The 21639-nt window shown below is 50.4% G+C and overlaps 1 protein-coding gene across 1 annotated transcript in view; it reads left to right on the top strand.

The window, feature by feature from the left end:
* The window catches only part of WNK2 (WNK lysine deficient protein kinase 2), a 133216-nt gene extending 119349 nt beyond the window's left edge, over positions 1-13867 (top strand). Inside the window, exons 27-28 of the mRNA XM_054387277.1 lie at positions 566-819; positions 13517-13867. Coding sequence (XP_054243252.1) covers positions 566-819; positions 13517-13867 — 605 coding nt within the window. The remainder of the gene's footprint in view (positions 1-565; positions 820-13516) is intronic.
* The last annotated feature ends 7772 nt before the right edge of the window (positions 13868-21639 follow it).

The raw sequence follows: 21639 nt of genomic DNA, 5'->3' as shown, positions 1-21639 counted from the left end.
GATGGGGGAGGGGTTTAATCAAAAATATAGTAAAAAAAAAATGAAATGCAGATGGCAGGGTAAATTCTGCTCCCATCATCCATCACAGAGAGATGGTGAGCTCCTGGAGCCTTTGAGGCTCAGTAGGCAGCCTTCCTCCTGCCCTGTAGGACAATTATGTTTTCTAGGAGGACAGTAAACTTACACAAGTGAAATCAGTGGTGAATTCATTTTTCAAATGCCTGCAGTTCAAGCAAGGAACACATCCTGCCTCCCACTCTTTGCAGGCGGGCTCCTCTGAAGGGGCTCTGTAAGCCCTGGGATGCCAGCATAGCTGGGACTGCATCTGGCTCTTCTCTGGGAGCATTGATTTCCCTGGAGAGCAGCTGCAGGCTGAGCTGACAGGATGGGACAGAGGATGCCAGTGCCTGGCACTCAGACCATTTCTTTAAGCAAAGTGTTCTGTAGAGAGAAGGGGGTGGGGTAGGAGGCTGAAAGGCACCGTTTGAATTGCAGTAGGTGAGAAGCTGTTTGAGCAGCAGAGCAGAGATGCCATCCTCAACTTTCTCTGTGTGTGATTTTCCAGGATCCTCCACAAACAGTCTTGTAACGTGTCCTGAGCCCCTCCCGCAGTCAGCCCTGCAGGTTCAGGCCAACAACAGTAACAACAAGAAAGGGACCTTCACAGATGACCTTCACAAGCTGGTTGACCAGTGGACAAGCAAAACTGTTGGAGCTGCACAGACAAAGCCTTCCTTAAACCAACTGAAGCAGAACCAAAAAAGGCAAGACATGGAGCCCAAAGCTAATCCCATGCAAACCCAGAATGAGACATGTGGAGTAAGTGGCACTCCTTGAAGAACCTTTTGCTGTGTGTCTGAAACCCTTTGCAGAAGGACATAGACTAAGATTACTTCAGATAACTGCTTCCTAGAAATGTCTGTCTCTTTTCATTAACTACTAAACCAGATTATGATTATTATTATTATTATTATTATTATTATTATTATTATTATTATTATTATTATTATTATTATTATTTTGTTTGGTTTTAATTGTCTTTTGGAATAACCTTGAGGGATGTATGGGCTGCAATATAGAGATAAAAATATATATTTTTAAATTGGAATAGAGTGCTTGTGAACAGCACTCTACAGCAATACTCATCCCCTTAACCCTTATGCTGCTCATGTTTTAACTGTTCCTAAAGTTTTCTTCTTTTTGATGCTTGATGTTGAACTTCCTTAGGCAGGACAGGGGCTGTGCTGGAGGCTTGGTGGTAGTGAGCCTTTGTTTGAGTGGAACCAGAGCGAGTCCTGTGCTGAGACAGGGGACAGCTGGGTCTGCTTCTGACCCTTGCTTGTGGTACTGGGCATCTTTGAGGCTTGTGAAAATGCCATCCTCAGAAATGCTGGGGGAGTAAATGACAACAGAATGAAGTTGGAAGCTCTCCCCATTCATCCCCTCTTGTTTCCAGCAGCAGGAGAAAAACATTGTGATAAGCACTTGTGTCTGTGTCCGGTGTCTGTGTTCATGGCTGAGTGATGGTAGGGAGCAGGCACAAAAGTCCCACTTTACAGTTCTGCCCCACCCTGCTCTGGGTTTTCAGACCTCTTCCTCCTCCTCGCAGTTGGCTGATTCTTTGACTAGTAAGTTTTGCTGGATTTGGTTTTTTGGAAGACTGGAATGTGAGCCAAAGTAGAGGAAAATGAATTAAATTTAAAGGCAAAGAAAGAGTGAAAACAAGCCCAGTCAGAGACTTTTTTTTTTTTGGAATCCCTTAAAAACAAGATCCCTGGATCTGAGCAGTGAGCCATTGCCTTTATGGCATGTGGAAGGTAAAATCCAACTTGTATGCAGCAGTGGTAGCTCTGTAAGTACTTGTGAGGTGAGACCTGTCAGAGCAGGAACTGTGCTAACACATCCTTGGTACCTGCTGTTTTTGGAGTCAGTGAGGATTTCACAGGGAAAAGCATTTGTGCAAAGTTCTTATGCAGTTTGGTGCCAAGTTTTAGTTGCCACAAATGAAGAAAAAAACAGAGAGTAAATAATCCTTCTACAGGGTGATGGTTTAACCAGTACAGATCTCTTCTACTTGAGACCCTATGGGCTCTCATAAAATAAGTGAAAGGAGATGCCAGAAAACATAGTGAAGAGTTCTGGAAAGTGACAGTGAGGACAGAAATTTTGTTCTGTTAATGTTAAGCCACTTGGATTTCTTCTGATGTGCTTTTTGCAGCTCAGTGTCCTTCCCCCAAGACTCCTGCAGCAGTTTGAGGCATTTGGTGGAGATGTTTGCCCACCTCTAACTCTGGACAATAAAGTGGTTATTTTGCATATTTAAATCACCAACTGACACCAATTTAGGGTTAATTTTACCTTCTGCAGTCTTGGAGTCTCTGATTCAAAGCCTGTGGAGAAGGCAGAGTATTGCTGTGAGAGGCACTGGAGGGTCCCTGTCTCACTACACTGATTTGAGAGGGCTTCTTTCTTTCTTCCTTAAACTTGGTGGTTGTTCCAGGGAGCTAACAACACTGATGGAAGCCTTTTGGAGATCCCAGAGAGGCTGGGGTTCCCTGCTCTTCGTTTCACGTCAGTTCTCCTTGCTTGGAAGGGTGGCAGTTGTTCAGAGACCTTGCAAGTCCTGCACCAGCTTGCCCCAGGGGGTTCTGTGTGTAAAGTCCTCATAGGGCCATAGAGGCTGCAGAGAGACTCAAAGGTAGATGGCAAATAGTCATTATGTGGTTATTTCTGAGAGATTTTTGGCCTCCAGGAGGGCACAGCTTGCTGCAGATGGTAGAAAACAGGGTGATGGGCACGACATAAAAGACTTCTACAAGGTTTGTTTTGGGAGTTGAGCATCATTCTGCTGTTTGTACCTTTTGAAATTCACCCTAAAGGGGAAATTGAAGTTCAGTAAAGAGAGGGCTTCACGACTTAGGGAGAAAAACAGCCAAAAGAGAAGGAAGGAGATTGTGTGAAAGGAGCCTTAGTCAGAGCAGCTAGACAGGTGAGCCATAGCATCAGTGCCTGAAGTGATGAGCTACACAAGGAGATGTTCTGTCTGCACTGAATCACCTTTGAAAATGGGATTGAAAAGACAAAAAGAACTCAGGAAATCACGTAAGTGATGGCAAAAACAGCTTTCTTCCAGGGGGCACAGTAAAGCTGGGGCTGCACTGCTCCAGCCCAACTGCTAACACCAGCTCACTAGCAGCATTGTCATCCAAGCCAAGAACACTTTTGCAAGAAGAGAATAATAGGGAGCACCTAAACAGCCTTGCAACCCACCAGAGAGGGGTTTCTGTTGGAAAAAAAGGCTAGATACACTGGAAAGGGACTGGAACAAGCCAGCAGAAGCTGTTAGGGCAGGTTGTCTCCTACCTTCAGACTGGGGGATTTGTTCTAGGAGAAGCTGTTGTTGGTCCTGTCCAGTGGTTGGAAATGAGGGCAGGAGGGAGGCAGTATATGTACCTTCACCTCTGAATTGTCTCTGGAGGTTATTGGGCAGGAAGATGTCTCCTTGAAGGGTCTGTGAACAGGAAGAGTGATGTGAGTGATGTCCCACAGTGCTCTGTTGGGATGAGCACCAAAAAAAGAGCTCCTGTACATGGCATGGAGGACACACAGGTGATGAGCATCCTCCTAGGGTGGAAGCCTAGGGCTGCTCTCACAAAAGGTATGACAAAGAAGGCATCAAACCAAATGCCCCTTCCTACTCTGGGTTTGGCCACAGGAAAACTGCAACAAATCCTTACTGGGTAGGGTGGGGGGAGTTACTGTATTTATTTTTTTTATGTGTTGTTTTCTCCTGCTGTCCACCCACTGGTATTAGGGTTTGCAGGGTGGTTGTGTGGCTGGCTTCAAGTTTTCCCTTTCACCCTAGAAACAGAAGACTGGCTTTCCTGATTTTTTTTCTTGAGATGCTTCTGCCACCATCAGGAAATTGCTGGCTGTTATTGGTGCCTTTCTCAGCTAAGTGAGGGCTACCCTTGAAGGTTGGAAGTTAGCTCAGATAAGAACTCGGTGGTGTGTTTGATAAGAGTTAGTGTTTTTATTTTCATCCTCTTTATCAGCAGAAGTGTAGAAACCAATCAGACAATTGGGATGGGAAGGAAGCCTTTAAATTCTGCTTTGTTTCTGTGGAAGTGGTCTGTCAGGTGGCTGCAAATCCTGGTTATCTGTATGAGAATATTAGATCCCTTCAGGTGACCAGGCATGGCACAGGAGCACTGGCATGTCCCTTTTCAAATGTTGGATTTAAACATGGCAGTACAGGCAGATACTCACCACCAGGGATTGGAAATGACTGGAGGTAGGAGATACTAGGAAGAACTGTTTAGCTTAGAGAAGAGAAGACTCCAGGGGGACTTTAGAGCTGCCTTCCCTTGGAGAGGGACTTTTCCCTAGGGTGTGTGGAGACAGGCCAAGGGGGAATGGTTTGAAGCTGAGGCAGAGCAGGGTTAGACTGGAGCTGAGGAAGAAGTTCTTCAGTGTGAGGGTGGTGAGACTCTGGCACAGGCTGCCCAGGGAGGCTGTGGCTGCCTCCTGCCTGGAGGTGTTCAAGGGCAGATTGGTTGCGGTCTTGGGCTACCAAGTCTGGTTGAGAGGTGTCCCTGCCCGTGGCAGGGGGTTGGAGTAGGTGATCTCTGAGGTCCCTTCCAACCTGAGCCATTCTATGATTCTATGATTATGGAAGATTTTCCAGCTTAGGTTCAGACACCAGCTGAAATAAAGTGAAACTTCCTGGTAAGAGCTGCTTCCTGTGCTCATCTCATGGCAAACTAACCCTTCTATATAGGTACCTGTGGCTGTTCCCAGCCGAGGAATCCACCTAGCAACCTGAGCTGCCTTGTCTGCAAAATGCTGAATGTTGTGTACTTACAGGCACTGTTTGAAGGTGCCTGGGAATAAAGGGCTTACCAAAAATGTTTTCTGTTCTTCATACTGTTACCTACTCTCAGGGGCTTGAAAGAAAAATCCATTACCCCAGGAAAGCTGGAAGTGCCTCCTGAGTCCCTCATGCGGTGGTTTCTGTGTCAGCTGGTGACATGTGCTGGGGCTCAGACACCATCAGGGATATCTGCTTGGCTGTTTGCATTCAGGACATGTTGACTCTGCTGAGCTGGCTGCCTGGGAACAGGCTGACTGGAGAGAGCCACCAGTGAAGGACTGGAGCAGAAGGGCTGGTAGCACCTTGTGCTGTGCCTTCCATCCCTATGGGGTTGGGAGAATAATTAAGGAAATGGGCTGGATCTGTGCCTGAGGCTGTTCAGCACTACCTCCTCGGTCTGAATGCCACAACAGCTTCCCAGGAACTTGGAAGAGCACAAACTTGTACTCAGCTCTGGGGAGGCCACCTCTGGAGTGTTGTGTCCAGTTTGGGGCACCTCAGTCCCAGAGAGATGTGGAGGTGCTGGAGCCAGGGCAGAGGAGGGCAAGGAAGCTGTGAAGGGTCTGGAGAATAAATCTTGTGAGGAGAGACTGAAGGAGCTGGGGATGGTTAGTGTGAAACAGAGGAGGCTGAGGGGAGACCTCCTGGCTCTCTACAGCTCCCTGAAAGGAGGTTGTGCAGAGGCTGGTGCTGGTCTCTTCTCACAGGTCATTAGTGATAGACCAAGAGGGAATGCCTCAAGCTGCAGCAGGGCAGGGTTAGACTGGACAGTAGGGAACATTTTTCCCAGCAAGAGTGGTCAGGCACTGGCTGCCCAGGAAGGAGGTGGAGTCCCCGACCCTTGGATGTGGTTAAAGGAGGCTTGGATGTGGTGCTTGGGGCTATGGTTTAGGGATGACCCTTGCAGAGTAGGGTTCTGGGTTGGACTTGGTATTCCTGAGGGTCTCTTCCCAACCTGAATGTTTCTGTAATTCTGTGAAACAAATCTTTGGTAGCATCTAAGAACTTTTGCTTTTTAGCAGACCGGGAAGAGGTGGTAAAAAAAATGAATTAGCATCCTTGCCCTGCTCATGTTGGCAGCCAGCTCTAGCCCTGTCCTGTGATTTAGCTTTGTTTCAGTGGTAGCTGGACCATACAGAAGTAAAGTAGTAATGCTTGTAAGGGAGCTGGAAGGAAAGAACTCTTAAGTGCTGCCTTTCCAGAGCGGTTGCATAGCTCTCACAGCAGGGTACCCTGGGTGGTCTGTTCTGGTGTGAAAATGTTTGTGATGCTTAGAAGTCAAAAGCAACCCTTAGCTATGTACTGTCACGGGATTGTAGCTATGAATATTGCTGGGTAAAGCACAAGAACAAAGCAGAGAATGAGACCAAGTTCTTCCTGAGCTGTCACAGCCTTTGCCCAGGGGCTTTGTTTCGTATGCACAGCTGGGTCTGTGTACATTCTTCTTTCTCTAGGTATCAATCTTGTTCTCCAGAGCAGTAGGTGTGCTTACTGGGGGCAACAGAAATAAATGGCAGCCAGGGAAAGGCTGGCAGCAGAAGGCAGGAACTTAGGGAGGCAGGAGGGAGAGCTGGATCTTACCCAGCAGGGACCTGTACAAGCCCTCAGGGCAGAAGTTTGTTAGTGCAGTGAGAGTTTGGCAAGTGCAGGAGAGGAGGTGGGAGGTGGAGGTAGGAAGGCAGCAGGCAGAGGCCCCCACAGGTGGTGTTTCAGTAAGTGTATTGATTGCTTCTACAGAGGGGGCTACATGAGACACAGAGGGAAAGAGGGAGGGGGGAGATTGAACTTTCTTCCCATACCACCTAGGATGTCAATCCAGTCTCTCTTCCCAAAAAAAAGAGGAGTGCAATCCCAGTTCAACATCTCCAGCAGGCAGCCTTTTCACCTGCTGATGGCAGCTGTAAGCTTTGCAGCATGGTTATTAAATCCACTAAGTCTGAGACTGGTTCTCCCTTATCAGCCTGCTTAAGGCCAGGACAGCTGACTAGCTCTAGACAGACAGCAAACCAGACAGAAGGCAATTAATGTTGTACCATTAAAACCAAAGTCATACCCTCCACAGCTGGCCAAGTCACACAATCAATGTTGTTCCTCATTACTAGTGGTGCATTGTCTCAGGTTGAATTAGGAAGGGAAAAGGCACACTGCAGGGGGCTTGGAGTATTCTTAATAAACCCTTGTGGCTAGAAAGATCTCTTGGGTTTCAGGGAACTCTAAGCACTGCTTGCTTGAGCTGGAGACGGGGCTGTGATGTGGCACCACGTGGTGTTTTCAGTTCCCAAGAGAACTTCAGTGTCAAAGAACTCCTGTCTCCAAGCTGTGGGCAGAACACCAGAGCCCAGAAGATGCCCTGGAGCCACAGCCTTGTCACCACTAGGATCTAGTGTGATGCAGCTGAGGTGTGTGTTGGAATCAACACAACTGGCACCTTTTGAAGAAACTTGCAGAACTGAGAGGGTGATAGCTAAGAGGAGAGGTCACCTGGGCAAGCAGGGAGCAGCAGGTACCAAATGTGTCCTTCAACACAGAACTGGCCCGCTCAGGAGTGTGGGGAGAGTTTCTGGGTTCACAGCTTCACCTGTGAGCTCCAGCTCAGCAGCTGCAGGGCTTGTGCTGAGGGGTGAAATGTCCTTATCACGGACAAGGCACCTGGCCACACTGTGCATCCCGGGGGCCTCCTTCAGTGTACCTCTCTAGAACACCACCCTGACTGCGTGAAGTGCTGAACAAGGTCTCTACAGCTGTGACTTGGAGCCCAGTGTAGGAACACACCTTGTCCATCACTGCATGAATGTCCACCTTTGAATGTTAGGAACAAAGCAGATTGTAGTCTGATGGTTTGTCTGGAGCTGGGAAGTCCATAGCTCCTTGTTCTGGTTTGTGGACTCTTCTGGTCCATGTTGATTTTGATGTTTCAGTTGGTCTCTATGTACAGGAAGAAATGGCTGACTGCGTTGGTATTGAGTTGTCATAGCTGGTTAAAAGATTGGGGCCAGGCTCTTTTCAGTGGTGCCCAGTGACAGGACAAGGGGCAGTGGGCACAAACTGGAACACAGGAGGTTGTACCTAAACATGAGGAGAAACTTCTTTGGTGTGAGGGTGCTGGAAGCCTGGGGCAGGCTGTCCAGAGAGGTTGTGGAGTCTCCTTCTCTGGAGAGCTTCCAACCCCCCCTGGCCATTGTGATCCTGAGCAAGCTGCTGTGGGTGCCCTGCTGGAGCAGGGGGGTTGGACTGGATGATCTTTAGAGGTCCCTTCCAACCTCCACCATTCTGTGAAAAGAAGATGGTTAAAAAATGGCTTTGGTCAAGAAACTTCTATCCAGCTAGATCTCTTATTGCCTCCTATGCTGTGTGTTCTGCCCCCTTGGAGCTTGTGACGAAGGTCCAGGAAGCAGCCTAAGTCATCAACGTGTGCTTGTCACAGGCTTAGAGCAGAGGAGTGGTTGGAGCATGGTGCAATTCCATTCCCAGGTGCACATGCAAAGCCTCAAATACAGCTGCTGCTTTACTGAGGGATTTAGCTGAGAACAAAACAGTCAGGCAACATCAATCAGGTAGGAGTAGATCTCTCTGTATTTACAAGGACTAAAAGCATCTTCAAGCCTAACAATTACTGCTTGTACAAGAAATTCTGTTTGGGGCAGCTAATCCCTTGTCATCCACATACAGTTGTGTAGTTTGGTGGAAAACATAGTTTTGAGGATGTTTAAACAAGAGTCTAACAACAGCTTATGGTCTTCAGATCTTAACAATATGTCCTCAGTTCCCCTTTTTGTTGTTCTTTGTTTTCTGCTGTTGATTCTGTCAGATTTTTATACGTTACTAATGTTGCATTCATGACACCAACACAGCTGTTTCTTCTGGTTCAGTGTTCACCATCTGACCCAGGTCAGAACTGGGGACAGTGAAGTAAAACAGGACACTGGGGTAGTTCTGTATTGTTCTAGAATTTCTTTGGCTAATGCTCCAGAGCAGTGAATCCTAGAGTGGCATTCACTTTTTTACTTCTGATTGAGAAGAGATACTGAAATCAGACCCTAGTAATAAACCTTCCACACAGGTTCATCCAGATATTCATAGAATCATAGAATTGTTAGGGTTGGAAGGGACCTCAGGGACCAGCCAGTTCCAACCCCCCTGCCATGGGCAGGGACACCTCACACTCCAGCAGGTTGCTCACAGCCACATCCAGCCTGGCTGCAAAAACCTCCAGGGATGAGGCTTCCACCACCTCCCTGGGCAACCTCTGCCAGGCTCTCACCACCCTCCTGGGGAAGAATTTCTTCCTAACATCCAATCTGAATCTCCCCACTTCTACTTTTGTTCCATTCCACCCAGTCCTATCACTCCCTGACACCCTAAAAAGTCCCTCCCCAGCTTTCCTGTAGCCTCCTTCAGATCCTGCAAGGCCACAAGAAGGTTTCCTTGGAGCCTTCTCCTCTCCAGACTGAACAACCCCAACTCTCTCAGTCTGTCTCCATAGCAGAGCAGCTCCAGCCCTCTGCTCATCCTCGTGGCCCTTCTCTGGACACCTTCCAGCACCTCCAGATCCTTCCTGGAACAGAAGCTCCAGAACTGGATGCAGTGCTCCAGGTGTGGTCTCAGCAGAGTGGAGCAGAGGGGGAGAATCACCTCTGGCCACACTTCTCTTGCTGCAGCCCAGGCTCTGCTTGGCTCTCTGGGCTGCAAGTGCTCACTGCTGGCTCCTGCTGAGCTTCTCCTCCACCAGCACCCCCAAGGCCTTTTCTTCAGGGCTGCTCTCAAGACAATCTCTGCCCAGCCTATATTGGTGCCTGGGATTGCCTCAACCCAGCTGCAGGACCTTGCTCTTGGTCTTGTTGAACCTCATGAGGTTGTCATGTGCCCAGCTCTGCAGCCTGTCCAGGTCCCTCTGGATGGATCCCTTCCCTCCAGCCTGTCAGCCACACCACACAGCTTGGTGCTGAGGGTTCCTCAATGCCTCTGTCCATGTCACCATCAAAGATGCTAAACAAGCCTGGTCCCAGCACTGACCCCTGAGGGACTCCACTTGTCCCTGGCCTCCACTTGGCCATGGAGCCATTGACAGCCACTCTCTGGGTGCAGCCATCAAGCCAGTTCTTCAACCACTGAATGGTCCAAACATCGCCGATGTCAGAGGGATGGAGGAGAACACAACTTGAGCTCCTTTAGCAGTTGCCCCAAGGTCCTGAAGTCTCTTTTAACTGATTGTGAGCCTTTCACTGCTGCATCATCACTACCCACCTGAAAAAACAGAAGTGGGTAATGGTCATAGAATCATAGAATCAACCAGGTTGGAAGAGACCTACAAAATCCTCCAGTCCAACCTGTCACCCAGCCCTATCCAATCAACCAGACCATGGCACTGAGTGCCTCATCCAGGCTTCTCTTGAACATCTCCAGGGATGGTGACTCCACCACCTCCCTGGGCAGCACATTCCAAAGGCAAATCTCTTTGTGAAATACTTCCTCCTAACATCCAGCCTAAACTTCCCCTGGCGCAGCTTGAGACTGTGTCCTCTTGTTCTGGTGCTGGGTGCCTGGGAGAAGAGACCAACCCCCTCCTGGCTACAACCTCCCTTCAGGTAGTTGTAGACAGCAATGAGGTCTGCCCTGAGCCTCCTCTTCTCCAAGCTGAACACCCCCAGCTCCCTCAGCCTCTCCTCACAGGGCTCCAGACCCCTCCCCAGCCTTGCTGTCCTTCTCTGGACACCTTCCAGTCCCTCAACATCTCTCTTGAACTGAGGAGCCCAGAACTGGACACAGCACTCAAGGTGTGGCCTGAGCAGTGCTGAGCACAGGGCAGAATAACCTCCCTTGTCCTGCTGGCCACACTATTCCTGATCCAGGCCAGGATGCCATTGGCTCTCCTGGCCACCTGGGCACACTGCTGGCTCATGTTCAGCTACTCTCAACCAGCACCCCCAGGTCCCTCTCTGCCTGGCTGCTCTCAGCCACTCTGTCCCCAGCCTGTAGTGCTGCTTGGGGTTGTTGTGGCCAAAGTGTAGAACCCTGCACTGGGACTTGTTGAATCTCATCCCATTGGCCTCTGCCCACCCAGCCAGCCTCTCCAGGTCCCTCTGCAGGGCCCTCCTACCCTCCAACAGATCCACTCCTGCTCCTAACTTGGTGTCATCTGCAAATTTACTGATGATGGACTCAATTCCCTCCTCCAGATCATCAATAAAGATATTGCTTAGGACGGGGCCCAGCACTGACCCTGGTCTACTAGTGACTGGCCCCCAACTGGATGTGGCACCATTCACCACCACTCTCTGGGCCTGGCCCTCCAGCCAGTTCTTGACCCATTTCGGAGTGAATCTGTCCAAACCATGAGCTGCCAGCTTTGCCAGGAGCTTCTAGTGGCAGACAAGTGTCAAAGGCTTTGCTGAAGTCCAGGCAGACTACATCCACAGCCTGCCCCACAGCCACCAGGTGGTAACCTGATCACAAAAGCAGATCAGGTTGGTCAGGCAGGACCTGCCCCTCCTAAATCCATGCTAGCTGGGCCTGATCCCAGTCTGAAGAACTCACAAGGGTTGGAAGTTTACCTATGACATCCTTTACCCAGGCATCAGGGAGACAGCAGACCTCTCTATGAAGGGGGTTTGGTCTGCATACTGGACCCTCTGCTCCCCTCAGCAGGGAGTCACCTACAACAATGACCCTTCCATTTTTCTTTTCAGGGTCAGTTTTTGTGGCTGGCCTGAGGCAAGTCGGCCTTGGTGGCACTTCTGTCCCTTGTGGCACTTTTGGCCTTTGTGAGCCCTCATCCTTGCTTACAACCAGTTCCTCCTGCAGAGCCTCATACCTGTTCTGCAAGGGCACTGTGGGTGGTGTGCTTCTTAAAGGAGCAGGTTTGCTCCATTTGTGTCATTTCTTTCATCTCCCTCTCCCTGATGCTTCTTAGCCTACTCACTTCTTCCCTTAGCTCCGTCACTTCATCCTGGAGCTGTGCCAAGTGGCTGAGCAGGTAAAAAACCTGCTCACACCACACACACCCATAGTCAGTGTTGCCCCCTGTTGCCTGTGAAAGGCTGTGGCATTCCTCACAGCCTATGGCCTGGATGCCAATATCCATTTGGTGGGTGCAGGGAGCACAGTCTTCCTCCTTCGAGTAGCCACCATCATGCTGTCAGTAAGACTGCAGCACCTTGTGTGCTGCCCACATGCCCTGCTCGTGCCAACTACTGAGCTGACTCAAAAGGAGCCCCTGGGGCACACTCAGTCTCTATTTGCTCTCCCTGTGCCTGTTAGCCTGCCTGTGCCCATGGCTACTTGCTCCCGGCTGTCTGACCAGGCCCCTCCCTCTCGCACCCCACTCGCTGTATTCCAACGAGCAGGAGGCTGCTGCCTGCAGCTCGCAGTCTGAGAGCCTCTGCCGGTCCCGCCGGGTTCGAACCTCCCGCGGCTTCTCTGGGAACGCCCCCAGCCACGCCGCCCTCTCAGGCACCCTCGGAGAGACGCGGAGTCGTGTCGGGACTCCTCTCCCGCCCCCCTTCCCTCGGTCTCCCTGTCTCCGGGAGACCTCTTTTCTCTTCTAAAGATCTCTGCGCAGCACGGAGGTAGCCGGTGCTGATGCAGTTGCTTCGCAGCCGCATCTTTTCCTGCCCAAATTTCACCGTCATATCAATTCTATCAAGTTATTGTGAACCATGAAATTAATATTGAATCATGAGATTGCCAGACTTGAGCAGTACCCTTTTTTCTTGTGCCGTGAATGGGAGCCACAGCAGGGAGCTCCAAATGCTGTGCAATGAAACCCATACAGCAGTGCTGTGAACGCCGTCCGCAAGGGGAGCAGGCAGCGCTCCGGGGAGCTGCCATAGCACTGCACATGCTGCATCTAGGAAATAGAGCTCCTTCCCTGTCCCTCGTATGCAGAACCTGAATAATTGGGGTGGATATTAATAGAATTGGAAAAAAATAGCTGGAAGTGGTTCTAGCAGCCCCCGAGGCAGGAGCAGTTCCCGCTGTGTCCTTGGCTGGGTTGCATCACCCAGTCTCAACCAGCACCGGGCTGGTGTCTAACCACCATGGCAAATCTCTCTGTTCTTCGCTGTCCTTAGCTCAGAAAAACTTTTTACGGAAACGTGTGCTAGAATTTTGAAAAGCTGTTCTTAGGGTGGCTGTGAGAGTATGAGATTTGGCTTCATTCTGCATTGAGTTTATTCATTTTTAGGCACAAAGCTGAGCATAAAAAAATACTTGGGTTCCCTTGGGATTTCATGGCTTTTTGTGGCAGTCAGTTCTCATAGTGATGCTTCCTGCCTCCTTAAATAGATTATATTCAGGTAGCCTTCCCCTCCTCCTTCTAGCAACCTTTCCTTTTTTTAAAAATTTCTTAAAAAAAAAAAAAAGGTGGAAAAAATTACAAAACTAGGAAAGATCCAAAAGCAAGCCTGAGCCCACAGGCTCCAATGACGCTGTGCCATCCCTGTGCTGCCTCCAGCTTGCAGGTACCCAGCCGTGGGGCAGGGTCGCTGGTGGTGGCGGGGCCCGGGCTGCTGCGGGGAGCAGTCACCGTGGCCCTGGCTCGGCACAGGTGTCTTGGCACGGGTGTCCTGGCACGCCAGTGCTGCCTGCGGCAGGCGGGGAGAGAGGAGTTTGATGGCAACGCTCTTTGTATTCTTCTTTTTGTAGGTTAATTCAGTAAGATCGGGCCTGGGGACAAAGGGCGTCGTTCCGGTGTCTCGCCCCATGCCCGCTGCGTTAGCTCCTGGAGCCTCGCCGCCCCTGCCGGTGCCTATGCCAGGGTCTGCCCTCTCTGGTACGGTGACACCTTACGTGATGCCTCTCTGTCCGTACGGAGGAGTTTTCCCGATGGCCGTGTACGGAGTGCAGTGGCCGGGGCCGGCCGTGCCGCCCCGGCTGATCGGCGCCCCGAGCATCGGGCGGTTCTCGCCGCTGGGCAAAACCTGCCTGCAGCTGTACCCGGTGCCGCTGCAGCGCCCCGCGGCCGAGCCGCCGGGACCGCGCCTCCGCATGACGTAGCCGGGGCGGTGCTGGAGCCGCGCAGGGAGTCGCCGCTCCGCTGTGGGCTCCGCACGGTGGAGTGGGCAGGGGTCGGGGCAGCCTGCCGGCACACACAGCCATACTCTGCATCCAGCGATCACTGTGAGAGGGTTCACACGAGAAGGTCTGTCCGTTCCGGCAGTAGCTGCTTGTATTCCTGTGCTGACGACACTTTATTCCTTGTGTTCTGATCTTTTACACTCGCGACCCTTGAAGTCGATGTACTTGAACTGATGGCTAGCAAATTGTACTAACCCTGCAGGAGTACAGTGCCTTGAACTTCAGCTGTTCAGTTCCAGCTGGAAAGACACAGAACATGGTCTGGAAGGTGTGTTCCATTTGCAGTCCTCTCCCGAGTGGGACCTCTTTCTGTTTGCAAAGATGTGGGAGGTTTCCAGCCGATATGCATCGCATTCACTCTGCTGCAAACACTTCCATTTCAATGTACAGGTTGAATTTTGTTCATTAAAGCAAAAAACCACTTGTGAGGTGAGGTCTGTGTGAGATGCTGGTCACACCATTGTGCTCACACAAGGAGCAGTGAAATGGACGCTTTGAATCAGGAGCGTTTCCAGAGTGATGCAAGGATGCTGTGTGCAAGGACAGGTGATGGCTTTGGGCAGTGCTATCCATTCTCTTCCCCAGCCTTTGGCTGAAGTGGTTGTATTTGGCAACTTCTCCAACAGGCAGGCAAATAACTGTTTTCTTCTGGGCCAGCAGCAAACTGGATTTTATTGTCTTCCCCCTACTGGACTTTGATAATGTAGTTAAATTACAAATTCGTGCATGTTTCCTAAGTGAAGAAATGTAAGTGAGCTCTTGGTTGGAGGAGAACACATTTCCAGGTCACTGTGAGAACCATCTTTACCATAGCACTTGGTGTGTTCTGGCTTCACTGCAGTCGCTGAGGTTAGGAATGGTGATTTGCCACTGACCTGTCAGCAGTATTCATGCTGAAACAGAAAAAAAAAAAAAAAAAAAAAAGAAAGTGGCATTCTTCCTCATATTCTTCTTCATATCTGATAGTTCAGGTTTGGAGTCTCACCATCTTTCATTTGAAAACCCTTCTCTTTGAAATTGTGTTGATTTATTTCTAAGTGAAGTTTGCACTCCAGGTGGCACAGACACCTTTCTCCTGGAGGCAAGTTGCTTTTTGTCCCTTTTACCCTGCGTAGAGTCTCCACCTGCACCTCTCAGTCTAAAGGCACCAGACAGCCACTCACACTGGGGTGCTGATGGTAAGTCTCCTTCTCCTGGGAAGCGCTGGGGGAGAGCCTTCCAGGCAGAGGCTGTGAACCGCGCAGGCGTATCCGAGGGCACGTGGCTCCGATCTCTCCTGCTGTGGCATTTCACACTGCCTGCTGACAGGCAGGGGTGTGCTGCCAAGCTGTGAATTGTATAGTTCTATTGTACTTTGAGCATTCTCTCTGTCTTAAATTATTTGGTTTGTACCCTTTGAATATATTATTCCATCAATTCAGTTAGAATTGAATTTTATAGACAATTATGCAGAGTCTTCTGCCTGGGCAAAATACTTACTGTAGTAAGAGATTTCTGTTCTCTGTAACATGTATCTTTAATTTGTTTGGGTTTTTTAGATTCATGTCTGTATGCTTCATGAGCAAACATGGAAATTATGTTCTCACACCAGTTCCCCTCCAGCTCACACTGAACCTTACAGTTTATGTTGCTGTTGCCTGTTGTATAGCCTGTCCCCTGTATACTGACAAAGTCAGTGGCACCAAGAACCCCGAGAAATTGTATAGATGAAAAAGAAGAAAAATAAACATTTTGTGCTTGAAAACTGTGTGAACCCCCCCAGTGTTCTTCTGCAGCCTAGAGCCGTGGCAACTCCCCCCCATGCCAGGTAACTCTGCCTTTCTTTTCCAGACTCTTGTTCCTTGCCTTGTGTAGAAGAAGCAGCCCCCACTGGTTCTCAGGTTCTGCCCATAACTTACACCTCCTGTTTCTTGGCATAAGAACTTGAGAAGTGCCAGCTTGCAGGTTTCCTTGCTGTCTGCTGCAGCCTTTCTGCTGTCCTTGCTGGCAAATTCCATGGGTTCCTCTCAGTGGATGGTATCTTCGTCACTGCTGGTGCTACACATGAGGATGCTAGGGCTTGGTAGATGGTGAAAGAGGCATGTGGGCTGTGTCTCTCCTACCCTCAGAGTGCTAGGGAAGGCCTCCTAACTCGATCCTGGTATCACTGAAATGCAAGCAAGCAAAGATACAGAGTTGGGCCCGAATGCAAGCAGCCTCTTGGTGAGCACCATCAGTGGTGTAGGCTGCAGGAGACATCAGGAAGGAAGGTTCAGGAGGAGATTTGGTGCTCCTGCTTCTGTCCTCCTGTGCACCTGCCCCATGCGGCTTTGCTGCCTGTGCTGCATCTGCTGGAGATCTGTGAGGTGAGCTGCTGCTCAATGCCAGCCCTGCTGCCCAGGCCTGTGGCCACCTTGCATGCAGTGTGCAGCCAGGCAGAGCTGGCACCAGGCAGGGTGGGCAGCCTGGGGCAGCCAGGCCACACTTCTCCTGGCTCTGAAGCTAACTGTTACCTCTTCAGCTGGCACTGGGGCCAAAAGATGGCTCAGAGGGTGATGTCTGCATGTGCGTATTGATGGTTTTCATTTGCTGATAGCCCTCTTGGCTGCAATTCTTTCCATTATTAACTTCAAGCTACTTTTTGGTGCCCTTGATTGTGCTAATCATGTCAAAGGGTTCTTTGACCCTTGGTGGCAATTAATCAGATGCCATGAGATTCAATATATTTGGCTACTGCTTGGGCAAAGGAGTGAGAGGGACCTGAAGGGTCGGTGCCACACCGCCGGAGGTGGGGATCCGTACCCAAAAAAGACATTGTCCTGCAGCCCCAGAGCTGAGCTGACTTTGCTCCTGGCTCAGAATATTGCTTTGATGTGCAGTGGGGAGGTTGAAGCCACTGGGCAGAATTTCTGCCTGCAGTCATGTTCCATAGCTCTGCCATCTCCTGACATTCCCAGCACTGCTCTGCAAGGACATGTCTGAAGTCGGTACGAATCCTCGGATTCAGATCTGGGGTTCCACAGAGCTCTCTCACAGATCCCCCAACTCCAGTCCTGTAGAAGTTACAGAAACTTCATGCAAATGTTGGCAGACTGCTTTAAATTGCCAAGTCCTGGTTTGGAAACACCAAACTAAGTTTGCCCACCTGGCCTTGATCTGGCTCTCTCCCATTGCCAAGTGATGGGTATCCAAACGTGTCATCACATCTGCTTTACCCAGCACATCCCTGTCTGGCTTGGAGCAGGGCTGGACTGGGAGGAGAACTGCTGCTGCTGGCACTGCTTGTCTGCTGCAGGCTCTCAGATCAGGGAGCTGGAAATGGCAGGGAGTAAGGCTCTTCTGCAAACCCTGACTTAAGCTTCCTGACACATTTTATTCACAAGAACAGTGTCAAATTGGCCCTTGCAGTTTCTTTGCATGTTTAACTCTGGTCTTCATTCCACAGCTGCTACTGAACTGGTATTTCAAACCTGTCTCCTAGAAGCTTCTTTTTTTTGCAGTCTCCTGTATGACTTCTTGTCTCTGAAATACTTTGTGTGAGAGACAGGATGGAATGGGCCAAGCGTGGCATGCTGGCTGCAGCAGGGATGTTTCTGTTCAGGAGGAAGGGTGTCTCTTGCTAAAGAGCAGGACTCCTAAAAAGAGCTCCTCAAGGAAGCTGCAGGTTCTGCTGTTTGTGGAAGGAAATTAGGAATAGTTTTGACTCAGGCACTGCCTTCCCTTGGCTCTGTCAATGGTTGCTCTTTCCCTTCAAGCAGGTTTTGTAATGATACTGCTGCACTATTAACGGTTCCGAGAACGTTCAGAGTTCCTCCAAACAAGCCCCCTGCACGTAGCACTTGGTAGGGCTATGTTGGTGTTGTAAGCACATGTCTGAGGAGGAAAAACAGCCATCCTCCTGTGTTCTTTGGAAGCTGGCTGTGGGGAGCTGTCATCAGAAATCTCCCTGCTGAAGTGATGTGACCTCAACATTGCTTTCCCTGCGTCCCCATCACCTAATGAAGCAAAGGGTTCAAGCCTTCTGGAGTAACACAGACGTCTCAGGGGTTAGCTAGCATGGCAAAAGCCTGTCTAGCTTCCTGCCTTTCTGCCAGCTAGCCCCCACCTGAGCTTGTAACAGCTGCTGCTGGAAGTGTTGGCGTGGAGGCAGAAGTCACAAATGGAATAGCTGATGACTGTGTTTAGCATCTCAGTAAGGTTCCCTTCATTCTCTGACTCCTTGTCTGCCCTTCCCAGTGCCCCGTTTCTGGTGATGTTTGTGCAGAAGGATGGGGGTGTGGCTGCTGAATGTGGGCAAGGTCCCTGCAGAGTCTGTGAGCTGGGAGTTCTTGTGCTCTTGGTTGTCATAAATGGATCTTGCTGTGGGGTTGGATTTATAAAGCAGCAGAGCCATCATTGTGTGGAATCTCTTGCTGTGGTTATCAATTGTTGACTGAATCCTCGAGCATCATTTCTTTGATTGTTGGTGCTGGGCTGTGGCTGGCTGGTACTTAGGCTGAGCTTCAGCTGAGTGTTTGGGTAAGCTGTGGTGTTTCTTCTGAAGGAACATGGTCAATGCAACTCTTTTCCTGTCTGTGTGCTCCTGACAGCAGCTGTTGCTCAGATGGGAACTGTTGGTGACATTTGACTCTGGTGTTCCTTGCTGTTCCAGCTAGGTCTGCTTGTGGAGCCATCCATCCCTGCAGGTGAGGATGGTGATGGTGCAGCCCTGACTGCCCTGCTGCTTTTATTAATGCAGATCAGCTCCAGGAAGGCAGCATAACGAAATGGATTTTCTGAGCTGTTGGGTTACAAGCTCTGTATTATGAAAAAATTGGTTGCTCAGAGGGCTCTGGATGGCTCTGGATGACTCTGGTGCTGACGTTAGCTGTGTCAGTAAATAGATTCATGACAACTGATTCATCCTCCAGTCCAGCTTGCGGCAGGAGGCAGCACCTTCTGCCATGACATGGTCCTTGCTGCTCGTTGTTCAGGGGTAGCTGCAGTGTACCATCAAGATTGCTGCTGCATGCATTGGGAGCTGTATGCAGCTGTACAACTTCTCCCTTGAAGTAACTTCCATGTGAAGAGCTTAGAGACTGTGTGACTCTGCAACCTTACCACAAAGCCTCCTTAAGCTTTAGATTTTGCTTGATAAGCACAGAGAAGCTGTGCATGGAAGCTGACCTACAATCTTGCTAAGGTATCTGTTCTAGCAGTGACACAGTTGTGACGAGTTCCTGGTCTGCCAAAGTCTGGTGAGAAGAGAAGAGAAGCTTGGATTCATTCACTTTGTTGCAGTGCCACTGGATGGCTTCCTGGTGTCTATTCAGCAGTGGCAGATGGACAAGGGAGAAAGAGAAGTCAGGATTTTTTTTCCCCCTCAGGAAGCAGCAGATGCCTGTACTTTGCCTTTCACAGTGGAGGCACCACTGAGCACAGCTCCAACACTGCTTTCAAGGGCTTCTAGGTGATGAAATAAGAAATACAGTGCAAGAGGGAGGGTATCCAGAGAAGAGCAGAGATGCTGGTGAGGGGTTTGGAGAGTGTCCTCCAAGGAGCAACTGAAGGAGCTGGGGGGAGCTGGAGAAGAGGCTGAGGGGAGACCTCATTGCTCTCTACAACTAGGGATAGAACAAGAGGAAATGGGGATTATAACAGGGTTAGGTTGGATATCAGGAAATTTTTCTTTCCTGCAAGAGTGGTCAGGCACTGAAATAGACTGCCCAGGGAGGTGGTAGAGTCCCCATCCCTGGAGGTGTTCAAGAAGCTGTAATGTGAAGCTTCAAGATATAGTTTAGTGGTCATGGGAGCTGGGTTATGGTTGGACTTGATGATCTTAGAGGTCTTTTCCAGCCTAAATGATTCTATGATAGGATAAGCATGGTGAGAGCCTCTCAAGCCACTCTTCTGGTGACTTCTTTGTGCCTTATTATAGTTTTCCTGAGACATTCAGGGGTCTGACACCTTCTGAGATTTTAGGAAATGTAAGAAGATGTAACCAGCTGCCAGTCCAGCCCAAACAGGTATTCTTTGATCCAAACAAGTTTTTCACTTTGCAAACGAGCAGAAGCTTCCTCAGCATGCAGTGGCTGTGTTTCAGGCTGCACAGAGTGTATCTAAGGTGTTCCTCACTGCTGGCAGCAGCTACAGGATGTGCAGTTGCTGCCTTTTCCCATATCTCCCCCCAGCACCGAGGAAGTTTGGATGTATCCCAGCTCTCTGATCTCCTCTCTGCTGTTACCTGGTCAGTCTTTGAGAGTTCCCACTGACCTCAGAACAAAGAGCCCAGGTGCTGTCCTTGGGACGTGGGCTAAGCAGAGATTTGTATGTGCCTCCAGGACTTGTGTGGGGTTTGGCTTCCTGGCTGACCTGTGGTGTAACCGGGGTCAGACCCACTGCTGCCCGAAGGTTTTTCCCTGTTGTTGGAGGTGGTTCATTCTGTCTTGTTTTCCTGGATGGACAATGCTGGTTATCAGTGGCAAGCAGGTGTTGAGAGTGGTGCTGGATTCAGGTGGATCTGCAGAACCAAAGTAGATGAGAAGCTCAGGGAGGAATTTTGACCAGGACATGATTTTACTTCCTTTCAAAGCGATTCTCCCTATGAGCAGGCAGAGCAAGAAATACAGGAGGGAGAAAATTTGGACCACAGTTAAGGAAAGCAAAGCTAACCCGTGGAGACCCAGCAGGAGCTCTGCCAGACACAGCATCTCTTTGCACAGGGCACGTTCCCCCGCTGGCCCTCGCCTGCCCTGCTGCTGTAAGCAACTCTGCCTTTCTCCTGAGTGCATCCTGCGAGCTGTGTGCTCTGTGACCCCACCTGTGCTTGCAGAGCCCTTGCAGCATGCATGCTTCTGTGCTGCTGGTGCACGTCACCGTGAGCATGCCACCAGCACCGCCGCTGGTCCCTGTGTGGCTCGTCCCGCGGGGTCACAGGGATGCATGGTGGCACCTCCCTGTGCTGCCGCTGCTGCTGCTGCTTCAGCCTTCTGCTGTGCTCTGGGCACCCTCACTGCATTCTGTTCTGGTGCTGTCGTTTCGAGCCCTTAGCACCTCTGCACCCTTTTGTGTCCCGCCAGCCGTCTGGCCTGGTCTGTGAAGGGTGGTGGAGGCTGATGGGTCCCATCCCTGCCTTGTGTTCTGCTGCCGTGGGTATGGCTTCCCTGCCTCCCAGGTAGGAGCAGGATCCTGGGCTGAGGTTGGACAAGGGAGACGAGCTTGGGCTGTGTTGCCAAGGCTGCAGGCACAGGGAGCTGGTGCTCACAACTTGCCTCAGCAGTCTCACCACCCTCTCAGCAGCCTCCTGCAGCAAGCACCCTGGTCCTTTCCCCTCCTTGCTCAGCAGCAGTCCCACGAACTGAGAGGAGCGCTGGACACCCGTGCTGGCTGTCTCTGTTTCTGCCTCCTAGGAGTCTAGTCCTTCCCCCATGGGAACCAAGACTCCAGTCTGAGGGACTCCACAAGGTGCTGGGGTTCTGCCACCAACATGAATGTGTTTATGCTTCTGAGCTTTCAGTGCAACAAAGGTGATGTTACAGGAGTTTGGTCTCCGTTTCCCTGCGGTGCCCAAGCTGTGCACAGAGGCTGGCATGCTCTGACAGAAGCATCTTCTGCGTGCTCTGAGTCCACAACCTCCTGTGGCCCTTGTGGGTTTTGCTGGGGTTTTCCTGGATGTGAAATCCATGTATGGATGTCTTTTTTGTTTGTTTTTAGATGCTGAAAATGAGATCATC

The sequence above is a fragment of the Indicator indicator genome, chromosome 15 (genome assembly GCF_027791375.1).
Source record: "Indicator indicator isolate 239-I01 chromosome 15, UM_Iind_1.1, whole genome shotgun sequence".
NCBI classification, from domain to species: Eukaryota; Metazoa; Chordata; class Aves; order Piciformes; family Indicatoridae; genus Indicator; species Indicator indicator.
The sequence above is the reverse complement of the archived record's forward strand: the minus strand, read 5'-3'. Positions and strand labels throughout refer to the sequence as shown.